Genomic DNA, 22,340 nt, shown 5'->3' on the forward strand with positions numbered 1-22,340 from the left:
CAGCGCTGTGAGGATCCCGCCTGCATTACTACCTAAGAACCTCCAAAAGCAACACACACCCCAGTTTCTCCTTGCCATTGTTTGGTTTAAGGTTTCCCACTAGGAGAGTATTTACCTGCTGTTGTATTGTAATAACTGATCAGGGGTCATGTTCTGGTCTCTGGAAAGATCCTAGAGACAACTTGTATTGTAGGCTAGACTTTGTCCAGATGCTCTACAGAGCCCACATCTTAGTTAGACCAAATTTGGACATTTTCACTGCTCAGGAATCCGGCTTAACATCGAAAATTGATTAAAATTGAGTTTCACAATAGGATATTTGCACAATATTAACAGTTTTTTACCATGAAATTCATCTTGTATACCATCAAATTTCACCGTCTACCATATGAAATAAAACCGACTGTATCAGCTGGCCTGACAATAGGGGGTCAGTCAAGTAAATCCCATCAAAAGAAAACAAAATATACAAAAAAGAGACTGCCCTCTGCAAAATCTACTAAGAGTATACCTCATGATTATTCTGAAATGAGTGCTCAGGTGTTTCCCCTGCTTCCAACAGGTGCTGATCATCATGTCAGTCCGGCTGTGGCTGATGGGCGGCTCCATGCCGCTGTTTTCTGAACAGGATAACCCCGCCTCCTTCTCACCTCACGTCCTCACCAGGTTAGGAGCACACACACACACACACACACACACACACACACACACACACACACACACACACACACACACACACACACACACACACACACACACACACACACACACGTCCGTATCCATGTGGCAGCCGGAGGAGCTCTTCCTATAGTCTTTGGTGAAACTAATAACTGTGTTTACAAATAATTAAAAAAATAGGTACAAATGGAAGGTTGGAAATTGTTCTATAATTAGCTAAAATGTCTGGGTCAAGAGAAGGTTTTTTAAGTAAAGGTTTAATTACTGCAACTTTGAAAACCTGTGGTACACATCCTAAGTTTAGGGATAAGTTGATCTGGTCCAGTATTATCTTATCGTACCAATAAGAGAACATTTTTGAGTAGTCGAGTTGGGATGGGGCTAACACATACGTGGATGATTTAAGATAAGATAAGATATCCTTTATTTTCTCCCTCAGTGGGGAAACTTATTTTTGTTGTCAGCAGTACAGCAGTACACTTAGCACACATTTAGCTCTATTGACGAGGATCAAAAGAATCTAGTCAAGTCGGAGCCGAAGGAAGTTGCAAAAGCTGAAGAAACACCCACAGCCGCTACAGGGTGGGCCTGGTTGATTCCTTCTGTAATTCTGCTGAATTTTCTGTTAAAGAAGCTCATAAAGTCTTCACAACTAAGAGCTGCCTGAATGCACGGCTCAACAGAGTTGTGACTCTTTTTCAGCCTGGCTACAGCGCTGAACAGAACGTGGAATACTTTTATTATTTTCTAACCCTATTCTCTGCATCCTCTTCTCTTACACCAACCAACCAACCTCGTGTCCTCCTTCACTTTATCCATACATCTCCTTTTTGGTCTTCTTCAAGGCCTCCTGCCTGGCATTTCCCATTTTAGCATCCCTTTTCCAATAAACTCACTAACCCTCCTCTGTTCATTTCCAAACCATCTGACCTCCCTCACTTTATGTCCAAACATCTAACATGTGTCGTCCCTCAGTTGTACTCATTCCAGTTCCTGCTACCTCTAGCTCTGCCTCCTGTCCCTTCCTCAGTGCCACTGTCTCCAAATTATTCAACATTGCTGGTCTTGTAGACCTTTCTTTTTCCTTTTTTTTCCCGGCCATTCCGTTGCCCTGGACTCTTGACCCTAAGTGCTTAAAATCCTCCACCTTCCTCAGCTCTGCTCCCTGTAGCCTCACCGTTCCTCTTGGGTTCCTCTCATTCACACATGTACTCTGTCTTGCTTAATCTAACCTTCATCCTTCTTCTTTCCAGTGCATACCACCACCTCTCTAGATTTTCCTCTCACTACAGATCACAATGTCATCTGCAAAAATAATGGTCCATGGCGATTCCTGTCTTACTCATCTGTCTGTCAGTACGTGCACATGCAGCGATTCAAACTGGTTGGAGATCATTTGCACACATCGTACTGACTTTTAAACTGCATGTGAACACCTTAAGTCAGTCAAGTAATCTGATCAGACTGGATTCATCAACCCGCTTGCAGCACCTAGATAAGCCAGTCGCAACCGCCTTGTTAATGCCATGTGAACGGGGACATGGATATTACAGTCTGCGCATGCTCGAGAATTTCCCCCGGGTGGGGTTTTCCCCCGGGGGAGGGGATTCACCCGGAAGTGAAAGGAGACGACGCAACGCTGCTCAGTAGTAGCTCCCTGGGGTGTCGTGTGACTGCTTCAGGGGTGTCGTCAAAATATTTCCTATTCTGACATTTCATATATAAATACTGTATTTTTGCGACCATACGGGCGCAGTGTGAAAAGGCATAGCCTCAGTCTTTTGTGTCATATTTCTGTATTTAAAACACACACGGCGCACCGACCGAAACGGCACACACACAAGAACACACACACACACACACAAGCACAGGAGTGTGCATATTTAAAAATACAGCGGGAGCAAAACTTTGTTTGATTGTAGGCTACTTTATTTCAGTTTTTACATTAATCAAACCCATTAAGTCTCATCCTCTGTTTCTGCATTAAAGAGCTCCGCTAAATCAGCTGTGCCAGTCCGAATTCCTCGCTGTCAGAGTCACGTTCCGTGCCGTGCGGTGCCTCGGAAATGCACGCTTTTGCAAAAGCTCGCAAAATAATCCCAGCAGACACGTTAGCCCACGCATCAACAATCAATCTGCAAACTGTGGCATAAAAAAAACAAAATACGCCGTACCCTACGCCGTAGGCTGCGTCTATTTAACGCGGACCTAATGCCGCGTTCCATTTATCCTCGGAAGTGGGGATTTCCCAGTCCCCAGTCGGAATTTTCAACTGGAACGCCCCTCAAAGTGGGGTTTCCCACTGGGAAAGTGGGAGAGTCTTCACCACCCCCGAGTTACCATTCCAAGATGGCTGCCATTCCCAGTTCCCACTTCCGATTTCCGAGGTAAATGGAACGCGGCATAAACTCCGGAGCCGCCAGACATAAATCTCTAAATTTCGGAGCAAATTTCTTAACAGGCGTAGCTACAACTGTTAGATTTCATCTATTAAACCAACATCTTCCTAAATGATTTATTTCAGCCGGCGTGATTCTCAACAGAGCAGCGTCCCAGAGAGAGTTTCTCTCCCGGGGCTGACGCAGCAGCTTGACCCGGCGGACACGTCTCTTCTCGGGCTGTGAGCTGAGGTTGCTCCCCGGGGGCGGCGGCTCTTCTCATCTCCGAAAACATCGGGTCAAATTTCTTAACAGGCGTTATTTGGATAAACTGAGCCCCGGTTGCGGATCTTAAAGTTACCTTTATACCTGAAAAAATATTAAAACTTAATAAAGTGCCATATTAACAGCGCTACAGCTGAAATTAAAACAGCTTTTGGCTCTCTGCTTCCTGATCAGGTTAGGGATGAAAACGAGGGGGAGTAGGAGAAATGGGACAGGCACCTGGGCCAAGTGCCCTAGATCTCAAGTGCCCTAAAATCTCCCCCTTCTTTTTTAGGGGTTAGGGAAGAAAAGAAGTGCGAGTGGAGAAAAGAAGGGCGAGTGAAGGAGAATTGGGATTGGCCCTTAGAATGCACTTTTTCCTTTCCTCGTTGTTAAGCGGAGGTCAACCGGAAGTGGCTCTTTGTTGAAATGGTTACCATGGTTACCTCGGGTACAGCGCCACCTAGCGTCACGGAGTCAGCCATGCTCTGGTTACAGTGGTTTATTCAATCTGATTCAGTCTGATCTCAGAACAGCATGTGTAATCAGACAAGTTGATCCAATCTTCTGCATGTCATTATCTGATCAGATCTGCAACCATGTTGAATCGCTGCATGTGCACGTACTGAGTCTGTCCATCACCATAGCAACCAAGAAGGGGCTCATGGCTCATCCCTGATGCAGTCCCACCTCTACCATGGACTTCTTCGGTTACACCTGCAGCACACCTCACTACCGTCTTGCAGCTCCCATACATGTCCTGTACAACATACTTCTCCAACACTCCAGACTTCCTCAACAGTACCACGGTTCCTCCTCTCGATACCCTGTCATAACCTTTTTCTAGATCTACAAAGACACGATGAAGCTCCCTCTGGGTTTCTCTGTACTTCTCTATCAACACTCTCAAAGCAAATACTTCATGCAGGGCCGCCGCAAGGGGTGTGCGAACCGTGCGACCGCACGGGGCCTCGCGCTATGGGCCGTTTTTTTTTTTTTTTTTTTTTTTTTTTTTCGTTTTTTCCCTTATAAATATCAACAGTCACGTTCCATTACAGACCTAAATGTGTACTAGTCTGTGCATATCAATAAATATATGTGCAATGATGCGCGTGTCTGTTGTTCAATACAACTGCGTCAGACCAAGCGCAGACACAAGCTGCTCTGATCCAGACGGGTGGAGTTGGAACAAACTGTCACACAATGTCGAGAGAACGATATAAATTCAGGAAATTTCCATCAGGGGATGAAAAAAGAAAAAAAACTAAAGAAAATTGAAGAGTTTAATGCCTCTCTGAAAGCCTCATTAGATACATTTTTTACAAAAATCACTGATCCGACCGGGTCTCAAGCAGCCGTGGGGCCCCGCGTCCAGGCACTCGAGATGATGATGAGGCAGGGGAAGGTATCCAGTATTTTGCTAATTGGAGAGTTAAAATTGCGCATAGACACCGGATCCGACCCGAAAAACCCAAAAATTTCGCGCGCGTGAGCCCCCCCGGCCATTTCGCACAGAGCCTCGCAAATCTCCCAGTCGGCTCTGACTGCATGTGTAGTATTCTTTCTTGGCATGAAGCCATACTGCCGCTCACAAATGCTTGAAAAGTTAACCAATATCTGCAGAGGTGGAATTGAGGCCATAGCCCTAAATTGTTTCACTATGATCTGTAAAAAGATAAGAAGCAATGGCCATGGTGCTTTTAGGTGTGATAATATATGATACAGTTAGCTGACAAACACATATTGAGGCTCATAGTTACTCAGTTTTGAAACGGACATGAATGATGCTCAAACATGGTGTTCGTTATGGACAAACTGTGACTGGCACAGAAGTCCAATAACAGAGCACCGCTCGGGTTCAGATCGGGGAGGTTGTTTTTCCCAATCACGCCTCTCCAGGTATCACTGTCATTGCCCACGTGAGCGTTGAAGTCCCCCGGTAGAACAATGGAGTCCCCAGTTGGAGCACTATCCAGTACTCCTCCCAGGGACCCCAAGAAGGCCGGGTACTCCATACTGCTGTTCGGCCCAACAGATCGTTTCCAGACCCGAAGACGCAGGGAAGCGACCAACTCGTTCACCAGGGTAAACTCCAACACATGGTGACTGAGCTGAGGGGCTATAAACAAGCCCACACCAGCCCGCCGCCTCTCACCCTGGGCAACTCCATAGTAGTGGAGGATCCAGCCCCTTTCAAGGAGCTGGGTTCCAGAGCCCAAGCTATGTGCCTCTATCCAGTGCCTCTCAACCTCCCCCACAAGCTCTAGGACCTGCTTGCCATGGGAGACCCTACCAAAGCGTAATGCCTCCGACAACATAGTGAGCATACGGGGAACACAAATCTCTCCACCACAATAAGGTGGCGGTTCAAGGAGTGGGAAGTCAAAAACAAAATAAAAAAATGTTCATGTGGTTCAGCAATTCACCTAAATGTATTCAATACTGTTATTAATGAACGGGCATTCCATTCCTCATCCTTCATTTCCATCCGTCATTCCTTGTTCTCAGGTTCCTGACCTTCTCGTACCTGCTATCCTTCAATGCCTGGCTGCTGCTGACGCCAGTCGTCCTCTGTTACGATTGGCAGGTGGGCAGCATCCCGCTTGTGGAGTCTCTCGGTGACGTTCGAAACATGGCCACCATGCTGCTGGCCGGGGTGATGTTGGTGCTCTCCCTACGCTGCATCTCCTCTCTGCAGGTATCACTTTAACACTCACTCACTCACTCACTCACTCATCTTCTCCCGCTTTATCCGTTCCCGGGTGGCGGGGGCAGCTGCCTCAGCAGGGATGCCCAGACTTCCTTCACCCCAGACACTTCCTCCAGCTCTTCCGGGGGGAGTCCGAGGCGTTCCCAGGCCAGCCGAGAGACATAGTCTCTCCAGCGTGTCCTGGGTCTTCCCCGGGGTCTCCTCCCGGTGGGACATGCCTGGAACACCTCCCTAGGGAGGAGGGACATGCCTGGAACACCTCCCTAGGGAGGCGTCCAGGAGGCATCCGGTACAGATGCCCAAGCCACCTCAGCTGACTCCTCTCAATGTGAAGGAGCAGCGGCTCGACTCGGAGCTCCTCCCGGGTGACCGAACTCCTCACCCTATCTCTAAGGGAGCGTCCAGCCACCCCGCGGAGGAAACTCATCTCGGCCGCTTGTATCCGCGATCTTGTCCTTTCGGTCACTACCCAAAGTTCATGACCATAGGTGAGGGTAGGGGCGTAGATTGACCGGTAAATCGAGAGCTTCGCCTTTCGACAGCTCCCTCTTCACCACGACGGTCCAGTACATCGACCGCATTACTGCGGACGCTGCACCGATCCGTCTGTCAATCTCACGCTCCATTGTTCCCTCACTCGTGAACAAGATCCCGAGATACTTGAACTCCTCCACCTGAGGCAGGACTTCTCCACGTCCACACCATGGCCTCGGTCTTGGAGGTGCTGATTCTCATCCCTGCCGCGTCGCACTCGGCCGCAAACTGCCCCAGCACATGCTGGAGGTCCCGGTCTGATGAAGCCAACAGGACAACATCATCTGCAAAAAGCAGAGATGAAATCCTGAGGTTCCCAAACCGGAACCCAAACCCAAACATTTATTTGCATCTGCAACTTCTCCCTTGTACCTGGACCAAATGTGACCTTCACTCATAGTGAAGCTCCATCAACCTCCCCTATAGACCATAACCATGTCCCTCTCAGTGGAATGTAGTTAGCTAGCTGACATTAGGGCCAATCCCAATACACCCCCTACTTTCTACCACTAGCCCTACTTTCTACCACTACCCCTAAAAAAAGAAGCCACAGATTTTAGGGCACTTGAAATCTTCCCAGGGGCCTGTCCCAATACTCCCACTACCCCTTCTTTTCAGCACCACCCCTAAATTTTGCATGCTACGTCACTGCGTGGTTTATGTTCCGGTACGTAAGCGACTGCGTAGTTACGTTTGCACATACGTCACACCATATCAGGAAGCCCAGAGCTAAAAGCTGTTTTAATTTCAGCTGTAGCGCTGTTAATATGCCACTTTATTAAGTTTGAATATTTTTTCAGGCGTAAAAGTAACCGCTAAGATCCCCAACCTGGGCTCAGTTTATCCAAATAAAGCCTGTTAAGAAATTTTCGGCGATGATAAGAGCCGCCGGTCCGGGGCGCAGCGGCAGCTCACGTACAGACGTGATCGCCGGGTCAAACTGCGCCGTCGTCCCGGGGAGAAACCTGCAGCTCTGTGGAGAATTACCGCCGGCTGAAATAAATCATTTAGGAAGATAAATGTTGGTTTAATAGATGAAATCTAACAGTTGTAGCTACGCCTGTTAAGAAATTTGCTCCGAAAATTTTGGGATTTCTGCCTGCCGGCTCGGAAGCTGATTTATGGTTCCGTGTTAAATCGATACGGCGTAGGGTACGGCGTAGGGTACGGCGTAGGGTACGGCGTAGGGTACGGCGTACGGCGTGCGTCGCCGCGTAACCTACGCCGTAGGCTCTGCGTTGGTGTAACGCGGAACCATAAATCAGCCTTTATTCTAGCGAGGTTTGAAAAAGACTTTGCAACAACGGGCAAACGAGTGATTATGTACATTCACTGAGTGAATATTATGAAAGTAAAATATATATTTCTCGCTAGAAATGTAATCAAAACGCATTTTTATACAGAAACTAACTCAAAATATTGATTTTATTCACTAAAAAATAAGAAATGTCCGCCATGTTTTTTTTTTTTTTTTAATCAGTTCGCAAATGACGACGAAAAGCATTCTGGGAAATTTTTCTAGCCCTCTGTCAGCTAGTGTGTATCTGAAATCTCTAGCTGTGAAGGGCCAGATTGATAACCACTCGCCCTCGATATCCCCACTACCCCTAGGTGAAAAGAGGAATTGGGACACCACTACCCTCATATCACGGGAACGCGCAATATTTAAGGGTAGGGCTTAAAAGTAGGGGTAGGGGGGGGATTGGGACTGGCCCTTATAAATCTGAGCCACTCCCGGCTAGCTAGTGTAAGCACCATGCTTTATTTGAGTCTGTATCTGAATATGGATCCGAGCCTGGACCTGAGTCTGTAACTGGATCAGGACCCTAGTCTGGAGTCATCAGCTGTAGGGGCTGCTATAGGGGGTTCCACAGATGTGCAGCAGGATTTAAATCAGGACTAATAGAAGGACAGTTCAGAATAGTCCAGTGTTTGGTTCCGAGTGGTTCTTGGCTGGTTTTAGTTGTGTGTTTGGGTCATTTTCCTGGTGGAGGACCCATGACCTGCGACTGAGACCACACTTTGTGACACTGGACAGCACATTTGTCACTGGAACGTCTTGATGGTCTTGAGATTTCATTGTGCCTGCACAGATTTAAACCCCCTGTACCAGACGCAGCAAAGCAGCTCCAGAACCGAAATGAGACTCCTCCATGATTCACAGCAGATACAGACTGCTCGTATGTTGTCCTGTACCTTTGTTATTGCCCTGTGAATTGGGTTGTTCTGGCTCATCTTTGATTCTGGTTTTAAGTCAGTCTGAACTGGTTTCATTTGGGGGCTTTCGTTAAGTTTTGTTAAAAAACTGTGATGTGTGAACATATTCTCACATTTCCACAGAGGCAGGAAGGCTGGGAGGTGTTGGTGGGAATGCTGTTCCTGGTTTTTCCCTTCATTCCCGCCAGTAACCTGTTCTTCAGGGTGGGCTTTGTGGTTGCCGAGAGGGTCCTCTACATGCCCAGGTCAGTAACCTTTTTTCAGGGTGGGGTTTGTCATATCTCGTCTTTTTCCTGTATCTTCATATTGCTTCTCCTTGTTACCATGTGTCTTCATATCTTTATGTTGTTGTCCTTTGTCTCCATGTGCTTGTTCTGTGTCTTCATGTTAACCTGTATCTCATTGTTGTGTTAGTGTTGTGATATCATAAAGAGGCATTTTCCATCTAGCATGTCATGGGTCTCCTCCCAGTGGGACGTACCTGTAAAATCTCACTAGGGGGCATGCAGGAAGCATCCTCACCAGGTACCCAAGTCAGGTCATCTGACTCCTCTTGATGTGGAGGAGCAGCAGCTCTACTTTATTTATTTTGTTTCTTTCTTTAAATTTTGTGGTGCGACTCCCGAAACAACGTTCTGCTTGGTACCTATCAGCTGCCTTTGTAGTCCAACAGGACCAAAAGGCCTGATAAGATTCTTCAACTTGACAGCATCCATAACTGCTGGTGTCCGCCATGCCAGGCACCAACCACCTTACGGCCACACGTCTGGTCAGCTCCTTCTACAATGAAGGCAGGGAACACGATCCACCCGGACTCAATAACATTCGGGGTGTGGTTGAAGCTTTCTCTGACAGGAGGCTCCACATTCTCAGCAGAATCACATTACATTCAGCCCCACCAGGTCAGGCATCCTCCCCTACCATCTGACACACTCTAATGTGAGTGACGGGAGAGTGTTATGGCGCTTTTACACTAGAACCTACTCAACCCGACTCGACTCGCCTTGCCCTCGTTTCTTTTCAGCACCCAGATCAGAAGTAGGAGGTTGGAGCGAAGCTGCTGTGACGTATTTGATTGTGTATCTAAAGGAAGAAGACAACAATACTAAAGATGTAGAACCTGGAGGAGATGATAGATGTGCTGCTGGGTCTGTGGCTTGTGTTCAATATCAAGTTAAAAAATGAGAGAGAGAAGCTTCAAGAGGCAACACTTTTTTTATTTATTTAGTTTGTCTCTGCGCTGCTGAAAAGTCAGCTGGAGCCGTGAGCAGCTATGAAGAGACAGAGCTCCTGGTAGATCTGGTCGTTCCTTATCTCCGTCTAGATCCCTTTTTAATTCTCTCCTCAGCACCAGGTTTATGAACATCTGCACCTCAGAGTTGAATCATGAAACAGACTTTTGCGCTGCCATTGCCTGTCGAATAAAACAAGAATCCGTCAGAATCTCTTTCTCTGATGTCACATCCTGACTCAGACGTCTGACTCCAACCCCCCGACCAATCGGTGTCCTGTAGTGTGATGATGTCAGATACAGCCGACTCAGCAGCTTAGAACCTCGGCAGAATAATTACAGAAAAGTATCTACTCGGCACATTAGACCCCTAGTGGGAAAGAACCAAGGCGAGGCGAGTTGAGTCGGGCTGAGTAGGTACTAGTGGAAAAAATCGTATCTTACATATCAATTAAAACAACCCATCACGATTTTTTAAACATTAAAGTTTCAGTGCTACTATTTTGTTTTTCTCACATTATTCACAACTATGATCATACACAGGCCTAGGATCTACACAACATTGTTACAAATTCATTTTATTCCAAAATACCAAAGAAGTTTTTCATTGATGATAATCCGGGTGTCCCAGACGAATAAGGATCCAAACCGAGTTAGCTGGCTGACCAGAAGTATGACCTACGTGAATTCATCATATGATTTTGACTGTGACTTTGTCCATCGAACATATGTGACAGGGTTAAGCACAGGGACCAGTGGTAGACATTATCTTCTTTTGTTTGGTTTTTACTCGTTTTGGGGGATTCTAACAGAGGTTTGTTTTCTGTTTTTTCAGTCTCCACCCAAAGATGTTTTTTTTTTTTCTTTTCTTCATGTTTCTTTCCATGTTCTTCCTTTTCCCCCTCCTGTTCTGCCTCCACCCTCCCAACTCCCCCAGTATGGGTTACTGTATCCTGGTGGTCCATGGTATGGGTCGGCTGTGTTCGGTGGCAGGTCGTTGGGGCACCACACTCCTCAGTGTCTCCATGCTGCTGCTCCTTCTGATATTCTCCTGGAAAACTGTCTCCCAGAACAACGTATGGCTCTCAAGGGAGGCCCTATTCCGGTAGGACTTCAAACAATCACTCTGTTTTACTCTGTAATACTCTGTAAGCATCTAGATCAGGGGTTGGCAACCCAAAATGTTTTAGAGCCGTATTGGACCAAAACACGAAAAACAAATATGTCTGGAGCCGCAAAAAATGAAAAGTCTTGTATAAGCCTTAGAATGAAGGCAACACATGCTGCATGTATTTATGTTAGAAAAAAGTCGAAATGTCGAGATTAATGTTGAAATACAATCTCGAGAAAAAAGTCGAAATGTTGAGAAAAAAGTCAAAATTACGTGAAAAAAAGTCGAAATGTTGAGAAAAAAGTCGAAATGTCAAGAAAAAAGTCAAGATTTCGTGAAAAAAGTCGAGATTAAAGTTGAAGTACAACCTCGAGAAAAAAGTCGAAATGTTGAGAAAAAAGTAAAAATTTTGAGAAAAAGGTCAAAATGTTGAGATTAAAGCGACACTGCGTAACTTTTCCACCTTAATATCATATTTCCAGAGTCATTGTGATGGAACATCAACTTCCAACAGGTTTAATGACACCTCTGTCATGGTCTGAGGGGGTCTGTATCACCTTCACTGGCACTATGTAACTTTGAGGTGCATGGTAGGAACCCTGCCACACTAAAAAACTACAAATCTTTACGACTTTGACTGCTTTACGGCATACGTCACTTCCCCCATCTTCCCGATTCGCAGTCAAGACGAAAATGGGCGGGGCGTGGAGCGCAGCTCCGCAGAAGCTGCGTTGTGGCTGCAGCAGCTCCACATAACAGACGTGGGGAAAAGATCGCTAATGGTTTAACTTTTCACCGGTTTCCTGCTCGGAGGCAGAACCACGCAGGCCAAGTATCTGATATAACAAAGTAAAAGAGTGAAAGAGTCGTCGGCTCGCTTGGATCGCGGCTGTAACGACCAAACACCTTCCACACAGTAAAGCCTGAATTATGGTTCCTGGTTAAATCGACGCAGACCTACGGCGTAGGGTACGTGGCGACGCGCAACGTACGGTGCGTGTCGCCGCGTACCCTACGCCGTAGGCTCTGCGTCGATTTAACGCAGAACCATAAATCAGCCTTAAACCACAAACACTCACACACACCGGGTCGGATCAAAACACGGGTTTTATTCCCCACTTCGCCAGCTAAACGCAGTTGCTGGCCAGCTCTCTGCGGTGCTATTAACCCCAATCTTCAGATAAAACTAGTTTGTTGAGGAAAAAATATTAACTCTTATTTGTAGCTGCAGAGGAAAAAAATAATCTCACGAGGAAAACAAAAATATTGCTCACGCCTCGGAGCCTCTTCAGCATAATATAACAGTCAAAAAAAAAGAAAAGAGAAGTAAGAGGGATACAAAACATGTACTGTATGTTGTACTACTATTATACAAATTTATTGAAACACATGGCGAGTCAGACATTTACCAAAGCCAAAGCAGCTGCCAAACACTCCTAAACAAGGTAGTAAGACGTGGGTTGTGCAGAACTGCGGCAGTAAATCCTTTCTAAAGAGTGGCGCTCCGACGACCTTCATTCTTTAGTAGGGATTTCATATGGATCCAGACCGTTAATAATCATTATTTTCTCCATATACCGCTCCCTGGCTTCCTTGTTTAAGGTATCCCGGTAAATTCCAGTTCCTTTCCAGCAGTTTAACATCTTTTTTGCGTTCCGTCTGTTCACTTGGTGAAACAGAAAAAAACGTCTTCTCTCATCAAAACAAATGCACGCGACGGGACAGGAGTTTTCCGGCAGTACGCGCTGGTGCTCATGGGAAACGTAGTGTTCTTTCTGGTAAAGCACTACCGCTTTTGTCCAAAAGATGCCGCCAAACTCAGAAAAGCTGAAAGTTACGTTGTGCTGCTTTAATGTTGAAGTACAATCTCGATAAAAAAGCTGAAATGTCGGGAAAAAAGTGAAAATTTCGTGAAAAAAGTCAATGTTGAGAAAAAAGTCGAGATTAATGTTGAAGTAGAACCTCGAGAAAAAAGTCGAAATGTCGAGATTCAAAAGGAAAGGCAAAAGGAAAAAAAGGAGAAAAAAAGAGAGAAAGAAAAAGAAAAAAAAAAGGTTGTCGACCCCTGCTCTAGAACCTCAAAGTAGTACTCTGGAAGTAATACTTCATATACTGACAAAAAGACCTTGAGCATCTTACTGGTTCTGTAGTTTTGTCGACTATCGTAATGGTTCTTTGGTTCCCTCGATCACAGCTCTAATAAGTTAAGATATAAAAACAATACAGTAAAACATAACAGTGAAAATAGTACAAATAAGTGCAAAAGGGGACTGCTGTCAGTCGTCTCTTTGATGACCTCCTCTTCTTGTTTCAGCTCAGGTATCAGGACTCTGCCTCACAACGCCAAGGTCCACTACAACTACGCCAACTTCCTGAAAGACGGCGGTCGGTACGAGGAAGCTATCCACCACTACAACACGGCCCTCAGGTACGGCTCAGCACGCTTTTACCTCCATCATTCTGAGATGTCCAGAGAGTGGGAACATCTGTTGGACAACTGGCTTACAAAAGATCAGCAAAAGCAGTGACTCTGCACTTGGTGGTCTCTCAGTTTGTACCCTCGTCACGCCAGCGCCATGAACAACCTGGGCACTCTGACCGGCAGCCCAGAGGAGGCGGAGCTTTACTACCGTAACGCTCTGGACATCAACCCCCAACACAACCGGGCCCTGTTCAACCTGGGGAACCTGCTCAGGTATCACGCACACAAGTCACGTTTATTTATAAAGCACTTGTCTTTAATGTTTCCACCTGCCACTAATCTGTAGAACACTGAACTCCAGACAGAAGTGTTTGTACAGTAGTCCCTCGCTATAACGCGGTTCACCTTTCACGTCTCTGCTTCACGGATTTGCATTGTGCATCGTGTTCTGCATTCTGATTGGCTAAACATTCTCCCCGCTTCTTCACTTCCTGTGTCAATAATGTTGGTTGCTTAGCAACAAGCTGAGAACGGCCAATGAGCTTCAGCAGCAGCTCAAGAGCGGGAGCCTTTGATGAATCGTTCATTACAGTCTCAGATATAATCCATGGTGGCTTGTCGGGTTATAAGAATCTTTTTACCCAGGAGAAAAAAGAGTGACAACAACGACCCAAAACTATGTTCTTCTCTGGAAAAAACACACCTGCACCGCGGCTTTAGAAGAAAAAGTTGGTGATGGTGGTGATGATGGTGTGATGTGTTCCAGGTCCCAGGGGAAGGACCAAGAGGCCCAGGCTCTGTTGAAGGACTCCCTCCATTACGGCCCACATTTTGCTGACGCGTACTCCAGTCTGGCATCTCTCTACGCAGAGCAGGTGAAACCTCCTCAAAACATTTGTACTCATCCTGACTTCCTGGTAATGCTGGGGATAATCGTTTATTAAATCTCGATCTCGATTCAGACACTAATGCGATCTCATTTTTAATAAGATCGAATCACGGGGATTCTGTGACGTCACGCTGCATTATTTATTTATGTTCCTTCCTTCTGAATCATCCCAGGCAAAAACTAAAAGTTGTGTGGTTGTGTTCTGTGTCCGTCTCCTCTTCTTGTCATGATCATGTGCAAACACCCCGTTGCTATGGCAACACGCACTAATTTACTGCACGTGTGTGTGTAGAGCCCTGCGCGGGACTGTTTTTTTCATCCCGCTCCCGCTGCATTTCTGACCATTACCGCCCGCACCCGCAAAACTCGCCTTTTGCGCACGCATCAATTATGTGAATGTGGTTACAGCAACGAGAGTAGGTTGTAAGTGGCTCAAATAAGACTAATAAATAACATAAAATAAACAATGTTAATGAATGAAACGAATTACTGTAATTTAACAAATGAATCACTTGGCCATTACATTGCTGTGGAGGAAGAGAATGCTGCTGACCCGACTGAGGTCCCAATCCCGTGCGTCTCTCTTCCAACATGCGCCCACAGACACTAAATGCAGTTTCTCCAAATATCTGACTGGCCTTGCTTTGTCTTTGCTTTGTAAAGACCTTATTTTAGGTTCTTTTTCCCATCATTTATTTCCATCTGGTTGCTAGACTACATCCCGATCCCGCAGGGGTTTTTTTTGTCCGCCCGCTCCCGCCCGCAGCAAAATTCAAACCGCCCGAACCCGCGAGATTTGCGTTGCCAATCCCAATGCAGCCCTCTAGTGTGTGCAACTTATGTTCAGCAGCACTGACACTGAGGCAGCATTACAGTAAGCGTTTGTTACTTACCGGTATTCATTTTCGTAGTTGGTCAAGTAGTGAGTGAGAGCACTTTAATTTGATGTTTGATTTTATGTATTATGTACTATGTGAGCAGCACTGACTGAGTAATGTGACTGTTTAATGAAGCCACAGTAGTTGGCTTGCAGTTTGTTGTTGTTCATTTATGTTTCTTCCACTGTTGTTGCCTGCTACCTTGCAAGTAGTTGAATGAAAAAATAAATTTTTCATGGAAAAATGAAAATCTTTTGAGAATCGTATCGTAGATCTAGATTCTTGTGGAGAAAAATCGAGATTCTCATTTTGAGCAGAAAATCGTTTGAGAATCGTAGATCTAGATTCTTGTGGAGAAAAATCGAGATTCTCATTTTGGCCAGAATCGCCCAGCACTACTTCCTGGGCAGCGACGTCCCACTGTCCGAGCTGCCGGACGTCCTCCTCTCCGCTGTTAACCCAAGACCACTCTGCCTGTGCTCTCTGTCAGAAACGCTTTGCTGAGGCCAATGACGTGTACGTGAAGGGAATAGAGAACTGCCCCGATAATTCTGACCTCCACAACAACTACGGCGTGTTTCTGGTGGACACAGGTGAGTTGACTCCACCGGGTACATGGCATGCTGTTAGTTAGTTAGTTTCAATTTATTGTCCTTTCGGAAATTCTTTTCGCATCTGTGGCAGTCAGAATACATGGTCAAAAACAAAGAAAAACAGAACAATATACCACACAATTCGACAGAGAACGAGAAGTGCAGTATAATACAACACTATACAATAACATAACTTAACACAATGATCCTAAAGTGCTTCACACCAAACCTAGTGGATTATGAAGTTAATAATGCATCTATAATTTATTTAGCAGAGCTATACTAGAGGGAATAAAAGCTCTATTGGTGACAGTCATCTGCTTTTTGATTTGCTTCTAAGGATTGTATTTTAGCTGTACAAGATTGTGGGCCTTGTTCTCCCTCGTCTTACCTGAGCTCTGTCCACAGAGTTCAGCCCTGAGATTGGAAAGAACTAGTCTAACCTGAAGGACTCATGCTGAACCGCACGAGTCCATTTCCAACCAGCAGAAGTGTGTTTTTCTGCAGACATGGCCTCCCATCTTTTTAGCTTGTTTCATGAGCAGAACACTTGTCTGGCTTCCTTTTACTTTTTTTTTTTTTTTTTTGTTTGGAATAACATGTCAACAAAACATACATCTTTATCGCATAGTTACTTGTTTCAACACAGTGCTCCAATTTGTTTTTTTTTTCATTCATAAAACATGTTATAACATAATACTTGAACATGGGGTGGTTTCTATTATAGTAATACAAGAAAATAGATACAAATCTTGTTTAAAAGAGCTAAGAAGAGAAAATTAAACAAAAGCAGGGCGTTTCAGGGAAATATACATTTTCCATTGCTCCCAGATGTCTTTGACTTTAGATTGCTGCAGCCTCATTGAGAAAGTAATTCTTTCCATCACAAATATATCATAAGTTATATTATAACATTCATCTATAGATGGGATGTCTGGCTTAAGCCATTTCTTTGTTATTGCTTTTCTTGCAGCTAAGCTCAGTATTCTAAATAAGTGTTTAGTTTCAGAACTTACAGTGGTTGAACGTACAAGGAAGAGTTCGTCCCAATTAAATGCAATGTCTAGTTCTGTCTTCCTTTTACATGTGAAGATCTGGTAACATGATCCTCACCTTGTCTTATACTTTGTCTTTGTCTTCTTTGTGTTCATTCCTTCCCTCTGCCTGTACAATCCTCCCCCAGGAGAAGGGGAGCTGGCTGCAGCCCACTACCAGCAAGCAGTGCAGCTCAAACCAGCCCATTATGTTGCCATGGTGAACCTGGGCCGTCTGCTGCGATCGTCCAATGACAACGAAGAGGCCGAGTCTTGGTTCAAAAGGTGAGAATAACAGTTTTACTCCACGTCACTCCTCAGAAATCTAGAGTAAGTAGTTCCTCTCCAAAGATCAGCCTCTGGTTTTCAAATGTGATGCCAAAGTAGGAGTAGCTGTAGTTCCTCTTCTGGCCACTAGGGCTGGCTCCAAAGTCAACGCTAGTTTATTTGTACAGCAAAATTCAACACAAGGTCATTCAAAGTGCTTTACATCAACATTAAAAGCGGCAAGACACAATTAAACAGTAAATAAAAAATAAAATGAAATCAAATGATAAGAAAAGAGGTAAAATAATAAAAAGCACAAGTTGTTAAAAAGTAAGGGCAGTAGAGTACAGCAGGTAAGTATTTAATTAAACAGTAATGTTTTTATCCTGATTTAAAGGATCTACAGTTGGAGCAGACCTCAGGTCTACAGGAAGTTTGTTCCACCGGTGAGGAGCAGAATAACTGAACGCTGCCTCACCTTGCTTGGTTCTGGTTCTGGAACCACAACAAACCAGATCCAGATGAAGCTCAGGGGTCTGGGAGCTTCATAGGAACTAACAGATCCAGCATGTATTTTGGTCCAAGACCATTCAGGTCTTTGTAGACCAGCAGTAAGATTTTAAACTCTAAAAGATGAGTCAGATTCAGACGATTTTTTAAAATCCCTTTGGGAGGTTCCCTCGGGGAAATTGACCAAAAATTGAGTCAGTCTCCATTGACACGAGCATGGACATCCCTTGCTACCTACAAGGATTATTATTTTGAGTGACAGCTCCATTCCCGTCAGCAGCAACGTCTGCGGAGCTCGTGGAGGAATTGGTTGCGACGTCCATTTGCTTAGAAAAGTGATTAAATATTTGGTAGTAGTTTAATAAACCAGCTGGTGGAATAAAGATAAATAAACAAGACAGCAGTTTATGAGTAAATCGTCCCCCACGTGGGGTGCGCTCTTATGATCGGCTGAAACAAAGGAGGATATCTGATTGGTTGCAGATCCTTCCCGTGTTAAAAAAAAACCCATTTGTGGATCGAGTCACGTCAGGGGAGTCTCAAGAGTCACACAAATGCAGCGTAGCCCACAGACAAAAAAACCTTTGTAAATCAGGTATATTTGTGTGGGCATCAAAAATACATTTGTGTATCTTGTCCTACGCACGTGCAAATCATCCCGTGCATTTGTGAGTCTTGTCCTGTGCATTTGTGCATCGGCGTGTGCATTTGTCACCTTTGAGATTGTTCTAGCTCCATACCTCTAACACTAAAAGCAGTTACCTATAGTCGCAGGTGACGATGAACATTTTCTAGCTAAAATGAAAGTAAAAAAGAAGAGTTTCTGGTTTCCATCTTTGAGGTCACTCCAAGAAGAGATTGTTGTTACTTTTGCTTAACAAGTGCGACGACACCGTCATAATGAGTCTGGGGTACTGATGTAGTTGGACACCTAAAACTCTCTGCTGCAGCTAAACTTTAAGCCACATAAAGGCTGAATTATGGTTCTGCGTTAAACCTACGCCGTAGGGTGTGCGGCTACGCGGGAGTTTCTCCGTAGCCTACAACGTAGTCTGACGTGCACCTCCCAAACAATGTAACTACGCGTCGAGGCGATGCAGACGAGATGGCTGTGATTGGTTTGCTTGGTAGCAACACATTTCCAGTTCCGGTACTTTGTGTGTGACTTCTTTTTTTGGATTGAGCCATTCAGATTCTGCGCATTTTCGTTACGTAACCAAAATGCCAACCACGCCCACAACTATAAAACCGTGTAACAGCATGTGAGCGTCCGACTATCGTAGCACTGCGTTACATCGGACGCTCTCTGTCCATCTCCCTCCAGCAGCTGCCACTTTATTACTTTACTTTATTATCTCATTTCAACTAACTGGATGAGCCGTTCCTCATCCATGACTGTTTCCTACAGCGCTTTCAACCGGCTTTCAATGCGAGCGGCAGGAAGAAAATAGAAACAGGGCGTCCGACAAATGTTCAGCTCAAAACGTCCAGTTAGGACAGTCCAATAGAAAATAAAGCAATGAAATTGATTTTGTAGGGGGTGCTCGCTCGCATCGCATGCAGTTATTATTATTATTAGGACACGGTGTAAATAACTCCGCCGGCCGGAGCTTCCACCATATTTTCGTAGCAGTGTATCGCGTCATTCAGGCAGCCAATCAGCACAGAGCCTCATTATCATAGCCCCGCCCACTCAGAATCCCACATAGATAATGAGGTTAGAGAATGGGAAGATAAAGACATGGCTCAGAGGCTGAATTTCTAATTTATTTAGCAAAAACAATCAAAAGCTTGTTTTTAAGACATTCAAGGCCTGTTTAAAATAGACATTAGATGCCATAATAGGTCCTCTTTAGATCAGGCTAAAAGGAGGATGACAAAGCGGATGACAATGTGTTGCAGTTGCAGTCGCCTCCCGTGGCCTTGGATCCAAATGTGGCAACCGGTAAAACTGGCAACTGAGTTCTGGGAGCTACATGTGGAACAGGTACAGGTAGCGTTTGGATGGCTTATAGGACCCTCTAATACCAGGCTCCCAACATCTGTGTGCAGGGCTCTGCAGGTGACCAGGAAGGTGGACGTCCTTACTCCTCTGGGAGCTCTGTACTACAACACAGGCCGGTACCAGGAGGCCCTGCAGGTGTACCGAGAGGCGGCTGCACTGCAGCCACACAGTACTGACATCTGGCTGGCTTTGGTAAGCTCAACGGCTGCATTTGGTTTGGGTGTATTGATATTTAATGTCTATTTGTGTCCAGCATCAGCATAATGGTCTCTGTTGGTGGTTTTGTTTTTTTTTTAAGATTATTTTGGGCTCTAGTGGCCCTTTTATTAAAGTTGCAGACAGGTAGAGAGAGAGAACGGGGATGACATGCAGCAAAGGTGCACAGGGCTGGCATCGAACCTGCGACCGCTTGGTTAACCCACTGCGCCACCCAGCAGACCATAATGATCTTTATTTGTGTCCCAGCCAAGGTTAATGGTCTGTTTTTGTGTAGGCCCAGGTTCTGGCGGTGGCTGGCCGCGGTGCAGAGGCAGAGAAGATGACTCTGGACATCATCTCCAGAGAAAGCAGCTGTATTGAATGTTACCGCCTGCTGTCGGCCATTTACAGCAAACGTGGAAACTACACTCAGGTGAGTGTCGGAGCAGGTGATCTTCAGAGGTTACTGGTTCAGACGGCAGGTTTAATCTAACCTGAGGTGTGTGTGTTTAACCAGGCTCTCCAGGCCCTGGACTGGGCCCTGCAGCAGAACCCCCCTGACATATCAGTCAGAGCTGAGCTGTACTTCTCTCAAGGAAACCAGCTGAGGGAGCTTCAGCAGCTGGACCGGGCCTTTCAGGTACTGCTGCTGTTACTGCTGCTCCTCTTCCTCTCTGTTGCTTGAGCCTTAAAGAGGATATTGCAGGTTGGAGACCCCTGTGAATCAATGTGTAGGAAAATAATGTAGGAACTGAATTTTCATTGAAATACGCATAAATATATACTACAGTGACCTCCGGAGTTGTTTTTGTGAGAGTATTTTACTTCCGCATCTGAAAAAGCTGAACCGGAAGTGACGTCGCATTGGGGAGCGCGGTGAATTCAACAATAGGAAAAATGATGGATCTTAATGTTAGTTGTGACACTGAAGAGGTTGTGAATGTGTGTTCACACCAATATGACGGGCCACAGCCTTATAATTACCAACCCGTTAGACCCCCACGTTCTTTTGATTGACAGCTGAAACTCGCTTTTTAAAAGGCTGATTTATGGGTCCGCGTTACACCAACGCAGACCCTACGGCGTAGGTTACGCGGCGACGCACCGAACGCTGCGTGCGCCGCGTACCCTACACCGTAGGCTACGCCGTCGATTTTACGCGGAACCATAAATCCGCCTTTATTCACTGCAGCACTCCTGCTCCGTGCTCCTGAAAGAAACTCTGAAACTCCTTAAAAATGGGTGGGTACTTGTAATCTGTCTACGTTTGTACTTTCTAAACAGAAAACAGGCTTATTATCTTCTCTTTTTTCTGATTAAATGCATCCGAAATAGCCGGGTATTTTTAAAACCGAATACTTCCCCCCCTTCGTTTATAAAAAAATGTGTATCCACATTGCATCGTTGTTAAAAAAAAAAACCTTCCACACATAACCGAAGATCTGCGTTTTCGACCACATTCATAAGCATTCCAAACCTGTAGATCATCTGGTCTTCCGGCCTCCGCGGCGCAGTTTCCCCGGGAGCGGCGTCTCCTTCTCGGGTAACCAGCTCGAGTCCCCCCGTGTCCCACCACGGAGCTGCCGTGTTAAATCGGCGCAGCCCTACGCCGTAGGGTACGGCGTAGGGCTGCGTTGCCGCGTACCCTACGTCGTAGGCTCTGTGTCGGTGTAACGCAGTAAACGGTGGTCAAGAGCAGAGACCATTTATTTAATAAATAGCTTGGAGGACAGATGGTGGATCATCTGTAGTTCTGGGTCGCACGTTAGACGTCAGACTCAGAGCAGATTTGTTGTTGTTTTGGAGCATAATGTGACGTTTGAAAACGCAGAACTGCTCTGTCTCTGTCTACACCAGGTCTACACGCATCTACATAAACGGAGTTTTCAAAAATCTTCACTTTGCCCGGAGTTTTTTTTAAACATTCGTTTATTTGTGTTTTCATGTGGATGACAGGTCCAAACGTAGGAAAATATCTTGGGTTTAGCAGATACCCGGCTACGTGTGTACGGGTCTGGGCAGTCAGATGGGGCAGAGCTGTGGAGACGTTTCCCTGGTGCTGCGTCATATGACGCGGTGTTCGAAAAAAAAAAAGCGTTTGTAGGAGCTTGGCTAAAATCAGCCACTTTTTCCTCTGAATACGTGCCCTTATGTCTTGTAAAACTTATTAAATCCTACATTAACTTCTCACATAGTCATTTTCACATAAGGTCAGGTATCATTTTTGAAAAAATTCTAACCTGCAATATGCTCTTTAAGCTCTCCATTTACCAGAACATTTACGTTCCTACCCTCACCCACGGTAATGAGCTGTGGGTCGGGATTGAAAGAACGAGATTGCAGATAAAACCGGCAACCAGTATGATGAGGAGGCAAGGCAAGTTTTTATATATATATAGAGAGAGAGAGAAAAAGAGAAGA

At 45.5% G+C, this 22,340-nt stretch overlaps 1 protein-coding gene across 2 annotated transcripts in view; it reads left to right on the forward strand.

Annotated features, from left to right (window-relative positions):
• tmtc1 (transmembrane O-mannosyltransferase targeting cadherins 1) overlaps positions 1-22,340 on the forward strand; it is a 64,813-nt gene that overhangs the window by 38,058 nt on the left and 4,415 nt on the right. For both annotated transcript variants that reach the window (XM_061714744.1, XM_061714745.1), the window contains exons 6-17: positions 563-666; positions 5,829-6,018; positions 8,905-9,026; positions 10,950-11,117; positions 13,438-13,551; positions 13,675-13,818; positions 14,312-14,420; positions 15,803-15,905; positions 17,089-17,224; positions 19,769-19,913; positions 20,215-20,352; positions 20,437-20,559. In XM_061714744.1, the coding sequence (XP_061570728.1) occupies positions 563-666; positions 5,829-6,018; positions 8,905-9,026; positions 10,950-11,117; positions 13,438-13,551; positions 13,675-13,818; positions 14,312-14,420; positions 15,803-15,905; positions 17,089-17,224; positions 19,769-19,913; positions 20,215-20,352; positions 20,437-20,559 (1,596 nt within the window). The remainder of the gene's footprint in view (positions 1-562; positions 667-5,828; positions 6,019-8,904; positions 9,027-10,949; positions 11,118-13,437; positions 13,552-13,674; positions 13,819-14,311; positions 14,421-15,802; positions 15,906-17,088; positions 17,225-19,768; positions 19,914-20,214; positions 20,353-20,436; positions 20,560-22,340) is intronic.

Source organism: Cololabis saira, chromosome 23, assembly GCF_033807715.1.
Source record: "Cololabis saira isolate AMF1-May2022 chromosome 23, fColSai1.1, whole genome shotgun sequence".
NCBI lineage: Eukaryota > Metazoa > Chordata > Actinopteri > Beloniformes > Belonidae > Cololabis > Cololabis saira.